Raw genomic sequence first — 13,149 nt, 5'->3', positions numbered from 1 at the left:
CGCCCAAGAAGCAGTCTGTTTGTTTTGGCTGTGGGGAGCCTGGGCACATAAAAAAAAAAAAACTGCCGAAAAGTGCAAAAAGCAAAAACACCGAGTTTATGCCCTTGTTGCCAAAAAGGTCCTCACTTTGCTAATTCCTGCCGTTCTAAATTTCACAAAAATAGCCAGCCTTTGCAGAGAAACTCGTCTCGCAGCACGGGATGGCAACGCGTGAAAACACAAACTCCACAGCCTTCACAGCCACAGCTACCAGAACCAACTTACAGTTTCCAGCCGGCTCTGCCTCCACCATCGCAAAATTATGTACAGCCACTCCAAGAAGCGCTGAGTTGAACATATCAACCAGTAACACAGTAACATTAACAAATTCCTCAGTGTTTTGTCTCCCCACAGGAACCTGTAGCCCTTTACCACAGAGGTATCATTCCTTGCTTTTAAGTAGATCTTCTACCTCTGTTATAAAACTGTTTGTTTTGCCAGAAGTCATTGACTCTGATACAATTGGAGAAATAAAAATCATGGCTTGGACCCCACACCCCCCTTGCATAGTCCCCGCAGGCAGCAAAATTGCTCAGCTTATACTTTTCCCAGCAAGCCCTTTGTTAGCACCCCTGATAGCTGCACGAAGGAGGGGCAAATTTAGTTCCAGTGGGCTACCACAAATTTTTTGAACACAACATATCACTTCTCAGTGTCCCACATGCCAATGTAAAGTGTCTCTAAAAAGCAAGAAGTTAATTTTAACCAAACTTATTGACACCGGGGCAGACATTAGTCTTATCTCCCGGAAACAATGGCTCAGTAATTGGCCTTTGATGCCAGTTCCCCAAGTCCTTTCAAGAGTAGGTAGGAACAGCCAAAGTTATCAAAGCCAGCATCTAGTGCAAATTACAAAGCCTGAAAGAAAAGTTGCTTTTGTTAAACCATTTGTAGTCTCAGCACCTCTGATCTTGTGGGGAAAAGATGTTTTATCTCAGTAGAGAATTTTTATACAGTCAAATTTTGTTTGAGAGTCATTAGAACGCGCAATACACTCAAACTAAAGTAGAAAACGTCTGATCCAATTTGGGTAGACCAATGGCCCATGTCATTAGAAAAACTGCGCATTTTACAAAAATTAGTACAAGAGCAGCTGAAAAAAGGACATACAATCCCATCTTATAGTCCTTGGAATTCACCTGTTTTTGTAATTAGAAAGCAGTCTGGGGGGTGGAGGCTTTTACATGATTTGAGAAAAATAAATGAGGTAATTGAAGGAATGGGATCTCTACAGCCAGGGCTTCCTTCCCCTTCCATGATCCCTAGAAACTAGCATCTAATAGTGATTGATTTAAAGGATTGCTTTTTTGATATTCGGCTGCATCCAGATGATGCACCCAGATTTAGCTTCTCCATACCGAGTATAAATATGCAATGTCTGTTAGACCGATATCATTGGCTAGTTTTACCCCAAGGGCTACGAGATAGTCCCAGCATATGCCAGTGGTATGTGGCAAAAATTCTGAGTCCAATACAGAAAAAAATGCCTGATATTCTATTGCTTCATTATATGGATGACATTTTAATCTCTGCAGAGACTGTAATTCGTGTAGAAAAAGGAATGCGAGCAGTCTGTCAAGCTGTTACAGCAGCAGGCTTGACCATTGCTTCTGAAAAAGTTCAAAAGACATCTCCCTGGAAATATTTGAGCTGGAGGATAAATATGCATTCTATCTCGGCACAACCCCTGCAAATCTCTACTGAAATCCAAACCTTACATGATGCACACAGATTGCTGGGGACTATCAATTTGGTTCGTCCCCTGCTTGAAATTTCAAATGCAGATTTGGAACCATTGTTTACCTTGCTGGGAGGAGAGCCCGATCTCTTATCACCTAGACATTTAAACAAAGAAGTGCAAATTGCACTTCAGAAGGTGGCTGATGCTATCTCTCAAAGGCAATCTGACCGCTGGGCACCTGAGTTACCAATGTGGCTAATTATTCTGAATCCTAGCAAACAACCTTATGCTTTAATGTTTCAGTGGGACACAGAAAAGGCAGATTCTTTACTAATCATTGAATGGGTATTTTTGCCTAATAACATGCCCAAAACTATTTCCATGCAGGATGAACTTATGGCCATGTTGATTATCAAGGCTCGTCAAAGGCTGACCTCCTTGTCTGAGAAGGATTTTGATTGCATTTTTCTGCCTCTCACCATGTTTTATTTGAATTGGCTGCTGCAAATGCCTGAAAAACTGCAAATTGCTTTAGCAGGTTACCCAGGACAGATATCCATTCATCCGCCTAAACACAAATTGTTAAGTTCTTCATTTAACTTACTTCCTAAGCCAAAGAGAAGTGAGACCCCTTTTCGAGCTATGACAATATTCACAGATGGTTCTGGGAAAAGTAAAAAATCAGTAATTGTGTGGAAAGATTCTGAAACTGGAATTTAGCAGTCTGATATTGCTGTTGTTGAAAAGTCTCCACAAATAGTGGAATTAGCCGCTGTAGTGATGTTGCCATAAGGCCTCCGTTAGCAGTAGTTAGGCTAAGGAGTTGGTCCCTGTGCAGGCCCATGGGAACCAAACCTGAGAAATGAGGCCTGAGAATCTGCTGATGTAAGGAACAACGTTTAAAGGACTTAGTAGAGCATGTAGTACATATAGGTATACAAATTACTTGTGAAATATGATTACATGGTTACCAATAAAATGTTTTCTATGGTGGGAGTTAAGCTTAGAGAATTAACCTTTATTTTAGCTAGAGCAAGCATGCAAAATTTATAGCCTTTAGAAAGGTTACCTGTAAGATGAATAAAGTAAAATACGTAGGAGACTGCACGTAGGCTGATGAAGTAAGACTTGTAACAAAGGTATAAAAGATAAGCATCTTTTGTAACCAACTTGGGACCCTGACTTTGAGACATTAGTCCTCAGGTCCCCGGGCCCTGAATAAAGCACCGCATAAACTGACACTCTGTTGGTTTGTGTTTTCTCTCGGGAACGGGCAGCAGTGAGAGTGTTTCAGAAGTTCAGTGCACCTTTTAATCTGATTACTGACTCTGCGTAAGTTTCGGGCATTGTTCAAAGGGCAGAGAATTCTGTTTTCAAAAATGTTAAAAATGACACTTTGTTTTCCTGGTTGAAACTGTTGGTTAGTCTGTTAGACAAAAGGACTGCTCCTTACTTTGTAATGGATATTAAGTCACATTCCAATCTCCCGGGCTATCTCACAGAAGAGAACGCCCAAGCAAACTCACTAGCTTTACCAGTACAGCATGTTTTACCTAACAAAATAGAGCAAGCAAGACTGAGCCACTCCTTCTTTCATGAAAACACTGGAGCTCTGGTAAGACTTTTTGAATTGACTCCAGCTCAGGCCTCGAGTATTATAGCTACATGTCCCGACTGTCAGCGTTGCAGTCTTCCTAATGTGAACACCGGAGTTAACCCAAGAAGTTTGCAAAGCCTACAGATTTGGCAAAAAGATGTAACACACTTTTCTGAATTCAGCCGCCTAAAGTTCGTGCATGTGTCCATTGGCACATATTCAAGTGCCTTGTTTGCCTCAGCCCACACAGAAGAGTCAGCAAAAGACGTCTGCCGCCACTTCGCAGCTGCCTTTGCTACATTAGGGATCCCACAACAGATTAAAACAGACAATGGACCTGCATACATTTCCCGTAAAGTTGCAGATTTTTTTCTCCTTATGGGGAATCACCCACAAAAGAGGCATACCACACTCACCCACAGGGCAGTCCATTATAGAGCGTGCCCATGGCACCCTCAAACGCCTTTTATTACAACAAAAAGGGGGAGCTGGAGACACCCCTGCTGAACGACTGTGTAAAGCCTTATATGTTTTCAATTTTTTAAACTGTTCAATAACAAATTTAAATCCTCCCATGACTAGACATTTTGCTTCATCCAAATTGCTTTCCTACAAGGAAAAACCACCAGTACTAATTCGTAACCCAGAATCTGGTAAAATTCTGGGCCCGTACCCATGGATCACTTGGGGGAGGGGCTTTGCTTGTATCTCCTCAGAAAGCGGACCCCCGCTGGATCCCAGCCAAGAATGTGAAGCCATTCCGGGAACCTCTGCCAGCAGCTGACACCTCAGCTGACACCACTGACTCCACAGGAGAAGAGACAGAAGAGGAACCCCACCCAGACTGCATCTGATGATCTTTTGTCCTATCTAGGAAACTGTGAACTTCGAGCTTTATGTCAGTACAAAGGGTGTGAAAACTAGAGTTATTACAGAGTTCTTTTGGTGTAATTCAGGTATACAGCCATTGAAATTTTTAATTATAGCAGAGCACAGCCACATTTGCAAACTGGAATGCAGACAAAAAATTAGGTAAGTGCCTTATATTTAACTGATTTTTAAAAGGGGGATACGCTGAAAGAAATCTTTTTTCTCTCCACAACATAGATCAAAACAAACAAGCAAAAATGGGATTGAATCAAATGTTATGCCTTTTAGCATTGCTTGCCCATGGTAGTACAGCATGGCCTGTTAACCAACCCAAAACAAATGTTTGGGTAACCCTGGCTAATGCAACCAATTAAGAAACCTTATGCCTGGCTACTGCATCCCCAGAAAATCCATTTTCAACTTGTTTAGTCAGCTTGCCATTAGATGGCTGGCCAATACCAAAAGCTACTAAAAGCATTGTACAGAGCTCAAATCCTGTTAACACATAGGATCAGTGGACTCCCTACCTTCCAATAACTCCCTTGGAGCCACAAGAATTAGAACTCCTGGGTTCTGTAAAAATGGATTTTTGTATCAATTTTGATTACACAGGAAAAAATCAGTCTAAAGCTTGGGATGTTTCTGCCTATCATCCCGTGTATAGGAACCAGACCTATTGGTGTAACTACACTTCTAGCAGCTCTTCTAAGTCCAGTAACGCCCCCCTGTGGCTGCCGCCGGGAATGTTCCTGGTATGTGGAGATCGAGCCTAGGCAGCAATCCCTTCACACATCAAGGGAGGTCCCTGTAGTTTGGGACGGCTGACTGTGCTGACACCTAATGCATCCGTGATTTTACAGCACAAGTATCCCCGCAGAATAAGGCACAGTTTGCATGCATTTGATGAATATTGTGATGATGAATTGTCTTTGTGGTCTGTGACCCAGATGAACTGGGCCTCTTTACTTTTGCCAGGACTGGCTGCAAAGAAGGCCTTGAGCCAATTAAATAAGGCAGCCTGCTGGCTGGCAAAACAGACGAATGCCACCAGCTCTGCCCTGTCAAATTTATTAACAGATGTTGATAGCGTAAAGCACACCAGCTTGCAAAACCGGGCCGCTATTGACTTCCTCCTCCTTGCGCAAGGCCATGAATGTGAGGATTTCGATGGCATGTGTTGTATGAACCTTTCTGACCATTCAGAATCTATCCATAAAAGCATTCAGTTGCTGAAAGATAGTGTGTTTAAATTAAAAGTAGAATCTGAATCATGGCTAGATAACTTGTTTAGTGGCTAGGGTTTGACACCTTGACTAAAAGATTTTCTTAAAATAAGAATGTATGTTATGATTTTAATAATAATTATGTTAGTCATGATACCTTGCTTGCTTCAATGTGTGCAAAAATTGATTGATAAGGCTGTTAAAAGAGTGTTTTTGGTTAATACAGAAGGGGGAATTGTGGGGATTCACGAGAGTAAGACAGACTTAATTAGCATATCTAGTCTGGTGACTAGGATGCCCTGGAAAGAACAAACAGAACTTTGAGCTTATGAGAAGATGGGATTAGAAATCTGCTTATGAGAAGAAGATTCAATCAACCCCCTACATGGATATGTTGAAAAATGTATGAGTTGTTTGTATGATCTTTTAACCTAATTATTGTAGTAGAAATTATTAACCTTACTGAAATGGTATATAAGTTCTTGGAAAACCTGAGTAAAATCGGATTCTGATCATGGTCAGTCTCCTCGTCTCTCCTTCAATCGCCGATAGGAAAACAGCACTAAAATCTGCAAACTTTTTTTTTAAGAGTAACCTTTTGTATATTTAAAGCAAATAAATACACACTGACAATTAAGTGTCTCACTCATTACTTTAAAATTACAAATCAAGCATTCACTCACAGCACTGACTCCCAATATGATAGGACAGAGCAGAGAGCATGGGTTTTTTCTGTCCCCAGAGAAAAATGCGAGAATAGACAGTATAAATAGTGGTAAAAAGATTGGATTTGCTTTGAAATGAAGTAAAACAGAATAAGACACAGTAAAAAATAAGCAGAAGTAAAATGCACAGTGAAGTTCAGTAATAAGTAAAATGCATACTTTTAAAAGTTCAGTAATATTTGGATGGCATGAAATTTTGTGGATCATAAGAACATTGATGTTGTCCTTCATTAGATTTCAGAGTTGCTTTTACATTTGGTTTGTTGCTTTTACATTTGGTTTGTTGGTTGCTCAAGGAATAATGTCATAAAAGCAAAACCTATATATGCTATTAATAATTTAGTCTATCACATGAAAAAACCTTTGTATTTATTGGAAGCTTATCTTACTGGAGTCTTAAAAGCTACTTCTGCAAGCAAACCATTTAAAGCACCCTTTGACAAGTTTCTTACCACTCCCTCGTTCTTTGGAACAGACGGATTTAACATTGTGAGAAGGCTGCCTTGGATCCAGAAAGGAGACATGTGCCTGTGATCCTACTGCATACACTGACCACTCCTGACCATAAGCCAAACACACATTCTCCCTGCAGTATGGCAACTTTGTGGAAAGTAACTAGAAACAAAGGAAAGACAAATCAACACATTATGAAAAGAGAGCAAAACACTAATAGAACAATTCTGCAAACTATGTTTGAGGAAGCTGCAGTAGAAAAACCCCAAATGCAGCTAAAAAATAAGTTCATCACAACAATAGAAGTTTAAGAGAAAAGCAACCTGACCCAGAGAAAAAACAGACCCTGAAGATTAGATGCCTTATCTGAACAAAATTGAGATGATAAAGGCTGAACCATGTATTATGCAAAGAACAATGGACATTTTGGTATATTGTTTTACATCTTTCTAAGCTGCCATTTCTTCAGCAGGTGTACACAGACATCATCTCAGCTGAAAAAGCTTACTTCATACAATAGTATAGATATTTGTGGGTTTGATCTACAATTACACTTAAATAAGTGCAACTTCCTTTATGAAGGCTACTAATTAAGCATCAATTATACTCTCTATGGAACAGTTCAGCTCACCCAGAACTGGCAGAAAGTTAAAAGAACCTCTCACCCTTAAAAATAGGGTGAGTGGAAAGTTTCTTTCCCCAAGTAATAATTTTTAGAACATTGCATTTTACTTAAAGATTTATGCATTTGTTGTGGTTTAGGAAAGGTATTCCCCAATTTAGTCTTCCCACTGAATCACCCCAGACCACGCACTGCTTGCTCATTCCCCCCCCCCACCTCCCCCTACAGCGGGCTGGAGAGGAGAATTGGAGGCAAAAAAAGGTAAAGGTCATGGGTTGTGATAAGAACAATTTATTAGAAACAGCAATGAAATAAGAAAATGAACAGTAACAAGAACAATACTAAAAGCAGAGTGTATTAGACAGGTGAACGATTCACACACGATTGCTCACTACACGGAATCCAGCACTACCCAACCGTACACCTCAGAAAAACCAAAAAAAATGCCACCTCCCCTCATCCCCTCTGCCCATGGCATGAGGTGGTATTTAATAATCCCAGGGTCTGGGCTGTGCCCCTCACAGCTGCTGCAAAAATTAACCCTGTCCTGGATGGAACCAGGACATTATCCAACACTTATTCCATACCATCTAAATCACGCCCAGATCCTACATCTTAAAAAAAAAATAAAATATATATATATATATATACACACACATACACAAGCATGGGTACCATTCCCTTAGTCAATGGCTGTCCATTCAAAATGTCTTCCAAGACAGGAGGTCTGGCGTGCTGTCAGCTGGTTGCTGCATCAGGAGCTCATGACTGGTGTATTGTCACCCTGATTTTTCAGCCTTCTAATGTTTTTATAATTCTGTACTGGAGTTCTCACGCTTGTAACATAAACAAAGACTGATGTTTTGTAAATATGCATTCCTTTCCAAGGGGAAGAACAAATTGATGGACTTCTGGGTTGACCTGTGCGATCAGAGAGGTGTTAACCTCGCCCCCCAATCCCTGATCAAATTCCAAAAACTATATAACTCAGAATCTCAAAATAAAGTTTCTTCTTTTTCTTGCTTCTCAACCTGATGGGTGTAGTTTTTCGTGTCCGTCTAGTGACATCTGGTGACCGCAAATGGAATTGCAGTCTGTGGATTGTGGTGAGGTTCTGTGAGCTTTTTTAAGGCAACGGGTATTCATTTGGAGCCTTTGCAAAAATTATATTCCCTATATCTGGGGTTGATGCTTTGGTCTTGGACCTTTGGCAAAGCTTGCTGGAGTGGAAGCATGCTTCAGTTTCTGGGGAGGATTTTTGGCATTTGTATTTTTATGGAAAAATTCAAGGCTTTTTTCCTATTGCCAAAAAAGCGATTTCCCGAGAGACCTGGAGCCAGTTTGGTGACAATTTGCTCCAGATTTTGTCTGCAAGTTACAATGCGGGCATAATGGAATTGGTGATGCTCTGGAAACAGTGTGATAATGTTTTAAGAAGTTATGAGAGCTTGGTAGTTCCTGTGAGTGCCTGTGGCTCTCCTGGAGAGCTTTCCAGCTCGGACGCTGAGACTGAGGGGGAGGAAGGACCCCTGTCAGAAGCTGAGGTGGGTTCCGAGTCCGACTGGGGGGCGGAGCCCTTCCTTCCCCCCAGGACGCTGTGCTGGGGGACGTTTCCGTCCCTGGCAGCGAGTTCGGTTCCCCGGGGGGGTGTGGAGCTCCCAGCCAGCTGGTCCCGGCCAATTGGCAGGTGGGCGGGGGCCTGCAGGCACCTTGGGGGTCCTGCAGAGCTGGCTGTGCCGACCCCACCCATCCCTGCACCCAAGAGGCAGAAGAGCAGGGGGAGCTTCCCCCTCTCTGCGCCTTCCCGGCACTGGGGAAGGGTGGGGAGGCGCTGGCTCAGCCCGCTACTTTGTTGGAGCCCAATGCTGTGACAACTCAATGTGGCATTGCCACCAAATACCTCCTCAGAATGGCGGGCGCGGAGCTGAATCCATCCGATGATGGGGCCGTGGCGGAGTCACTGCCGGGGGTGCTGGCGGCTGGGTCTGTGCCAGCCGCCACACCTGTACGGGCGGCGGATGCCTCGAGGGGCAGGGTGTCTGTCCTGCCCTGCACGGAGCGGGCAACACCCACTGTGCGTTTCCAAGCCACAGACAGGGCGCTGCTAGGGGCGGTGCTGGCCCGTTTCCCCCCTGCGCCGGCTTCACCGGGCACGGCAAGTGACGCTGCTTGTGGTGGGGGGGCTGGGCCGGGCCCGAGCAGCCCTGTGCTGCTTCCAGCCCCGCCTGTGATTTCTCCCCCTCCGGCGTCACCTGTGCCGCAGGTGCTGTCCTCTACTGCTGGTGGAGCCTCGGGCAGAGGCGCAGGGTGGTGTTGCAGCTCTGCAAGCTGTGCCCCTCCCTGCGCCCCGTTCCCCCCCCCCCTGCATTGGGGGAGGGGAGCCCCGGGCCGGCCCCACTCTGTCTCCCACCGAGTTCACATGCCCCGTCTGGGCCCGCGGCTGTAGCAGGGTCCTTTGTCTGGGCTGTGGTGGCCAGCGCTCCTGCACTGCTGACAAACACAGGCTCTGCTGGGGCTGGAGCGCCCCCGGAGCTGGCAGGTCCAGCCCTGCCGCTGTTGCCTCCCACGAACACTGGGGCTGCCATGAGGCTGATGTCTCCCTGGGGAAAAGGGTCCAAGGGTGGATCTTTTTAGCTGGCTTGTGGACTTTACCCCCGTGTCAGGTGACTGTATGTCCAAGAGACAACACGAAGTTTTGGGGGATTCATTGATGCGAATTTCACAGGACAAATTTATGCCATGGTTTCCACACTCACCCCACCCCCCCCATCACTATCCCCGAAGGAACCAGAATTGCTCAACTTGAGTTTTTTAAATCTTCTGTTCGCAGGACAGAGAACCGGTGGTGAGGGGATGGCTGCTTCGGATCTACCAGGCCACCTCAGGTTCACTGGACTGCTGTCCTGACCAAAAACTGTCCTGAGAAGATCTGTACCCTGTGCATCCCTGGTGCGACACTGTCTGAGATCCGTCTTCGCAGGCTCTTTGACACTGGAGTGGACATCACGATTCTTTCTGGTCGCATGGGGGGTGCGCATCGGGACGGATTTTTGATGGGGGCCACTGTGATGAAGGGCGCAGTGTCCTACGTCTCTTATATGGTGGCTGGTGGACAAACCTGTCTGGGAAAACCAGTGGCCCCTCCCTCAAGACAAATTAGTTGCCCTTCGTGACTTGGTTTAGGAGCAGTTGGGCCATGGTCATCTGGAGCCTTCTATCAGTCCCTGGAACACTCCTGTTTTCTGCATCAAAAAGAAGTCTGGGAAATGGAGGTTGTTACAAGACCTCCGAAAAGTTAATGCCATGATGGAAAGCATGGGGACGTTACAGGCTGGTATGCCATTGCCCACCATGCTTCCTGCAGATTGGCCAGTCCTCATGTGGATCTGAAGGATTGTTTTTTTACAATTCCTTTGCATCTCAATGACAGACCGAAATTTGCCTTCTCGGTGTCAGCAATCAACAATGCTGAGCCCGCACAGAGATGTGAATGGAGGGTTGCTTCCCCAGGGGTGTTGAAATTCCCCAGCCATATGCCAATGGTATGTGGCCAGAGCCTTGTCTGGAGTTCACAAGCAGTTTCCTGATGCACATTTTTATCATTACATGGATGACATATTGGTGGTTGCGTTCACCCAGGATGAGTTGCTGAGGATACAGCCTCAGTTGCTCGCTGCTTTGCACTCTCATGGATTGCAGGTGGCTCCAGAAAAGGTTCAGCAGCGACCTCCTTGGAAATATTTGGGGGCCACAATTTTGGAACGTACAGTCCAACACCAAGAGGTACAATTTTTGCATTTGGTGAAGACACTGAATGATGCCCAAAAATTGGTGGGTGTCATCACCTGGTTGTGTCCATATTTGGGACTAACCACGGCACAATTGTCTCCTTTGTTTGATTTGTTAAAGGGAGACTCAGATTTGAAGTCACCTCGTGCATTGACCCCTGAGGCATGTCAGGTGCTGGAGGAGGTTCAGCAAGCTGTTTCTGTTCGCCAAGTTTATCGCATTGATCCCTCGATTGATGTCACCATGTTCATCACCACTACAGATTTGCATCCCACAGGTATCATCGGCCAATGGAATGACGAATGGTCCGATCCCTTGCACATCTTGGAATGGGTCTTCCTGCCCTATCAGCCGCAGAAGATGGCAACCACATAGTTTGAGCTCATTGCTCAATTGCTAATTAAACGCAGGCAACGGTGCTTGCAATTGATGGGTGCAGATCCTGCAAAGATCATACTCCCAGTACCACAGGAGGATTTTGACTGGAGCTTTGCAAACAGTATTTCTCTGCAAAGTGCTCTGGAAAATTTTTCAGGGCAGATCACTTATCATCTGCCCAGCCATGAGCTATTGCAAGTGGCAAAATTCACTGAAATTTCTTTGCGGCCCAAAAATAGTCAGGAGCCAGTGCAAGGACCCACCGTCTTTACTGATGGTTTGGGAAGGACAGGAAAGGCCATTGTTACTTGGAAGGATGGATCTGAGTGGCAGGTTCTGGAAGATCATGAGGATGGGTCAGCCCAATTGGTTGAATTGAGGGCTGCCATCATGGCATCTGAGCGATTTTCCCAGGAACCTTTCAATTTGGTCATGGATTCCGCTTATGCGGCCGACATAGCACAGTGGTTGGGTCATTCAGTTCTGAAGGAAGTCAGCAATGCTGCTTTGTTTCATTTGCTGAAGACCCTGTGGTGTGCCATTCAGGCCCGGGTTCATCCATTCTACATTCTGCACGTTAGAAGTCATACCAATTTGCCAGGGTTCATAGTGGAAGGTAATGCAAGGGCTGACAAGTTGGCTAACCCAATGTGGGTAGCACCTCAGCCTGATATGCTCGTGCAGGCCAAGGCATCGCATGGGCTTTTCCATAAGAATGCACATACCTTGCAGAAGCAGTTTCAGCTGATGCCAACAGAAGCCTGTTACATTGTCGAATCATGTGACGACTGTCACGCTCTGGCTGCGCCTTTACTGGCAGGGGTAAACCCCAGAGGCCTTAGGGCCTTGGAGCTTTGGCAGACTGATGTCGCTCAAGTTGCCAAGTTTGGCCGGTTCAAGTATGTGCATGTCACTGTTGACACTTTCTCCTCTGCAATGTGGGCTTCTGCTCACACGGGAGAAAAGACCCACAATGTCATTGCCCACTGGAGGCAGGTCTTTGCCATTCTAGGCATACCTTTTGCTGTGAGGACCAACAATGGTCCTGCTTACACCTCACAGAAGGTGCGGCAGCTCCTGCACTTGTGGGGTATGTCACACAAGTTTGGTATCCCTCATTCTCTGACTGGTCAAGCCATTGTAGAACACGCTCATGGTACTCTGAAGCGGGTTCTTCAAAAACAAAAACGGGGAATGCAGGGTGAAACCTCGCACAGTCAGTTGGCAAAAGCTTTGTAGACCATCAATCACCTTATGGTACCGCAGAATTCTAATAACCCTGTCATGTTAACCCATCAGCTTTCGTTACAGGCTTCAGACGAGACGCATCAGCCTCGAGCAAAGGTTCAGGTGTGAAATTTAGTCACCAAGCAGTGGGAAGGTCCCTATGATCTTATCGCTTTGGGGCGCGGGTATGCTTGTGTATCCACAGATACTGGGGTATGCTGGGTACCTGTGAAGTGTGTTTGTCCTGACCTGTGACCGCAAAGGCAGAATCTGGCCGACGGGCAAGCTGGACACCGTGACCAAATTGAAAGGCAGCAAGTAGATGAACCATCAAGTGACGACTCAGATGCAGACGACGCAAGTGTTCACTCCGATGGTCCCTCCACAAGGAGACACTGAACATTGTTCATTTTTTTTTCATTTTCTTTTTTTTCTAATGGAAAAAGGGTGAGATGGCACCCTGATTTTTCATCCTTCTGATGTTTTTATAATTCTGTACTGGAGTTCTCACGCTTGTAACATAAACAAACTGATGTTTTATAAAT

At 45.1% G+C, this 13,149-nt stretch overlaps 1 protein-coding gene across 4 annotated transcripts in view; it reads right to left on the bottom strand.

Moving 5' to 3' along the window:
• LOC310922094 (DDB1- and CUL4-associated factor 12-like) overlaps positions 1 to 13,149 on the bottom strand; it is a 47,482-nt gene that overhangs the window by 9,906 nt on the left and 24,427 nt on the right. For all 4 annotated transcript variants that reach the window (XM_083882428.1, XM_083882430.1, XM_083882427.1 and 1 more), the window contains one exon: positions 6,588 to 6,750. In XM_083882428.1, the coding sequence (XP_083738554.1) occupies positions 6,588 to 6,750 (163 nt within the window). The remainder of the gene's footprint in view (positions 1 to 6,587; positions 6,751 to 13,149) is intronic.

The sequence above is a fragment of the Zosterops lateralis genome (genome assembly GCF_965231275.1).
Source record: "Zosterops lateralis genome assembly, chromosome: W".
Lineage (NCBI taxonomy): Eukaryota > Metazoa > Chordata > Aves > Passeriformes > Zosteropidae > Zosterops > Zosterops lateralis.
Note: the sequence above shows the minus strand (reverse complement) of the source record. Positions and strands in the feature narration are given on the sequence as shown.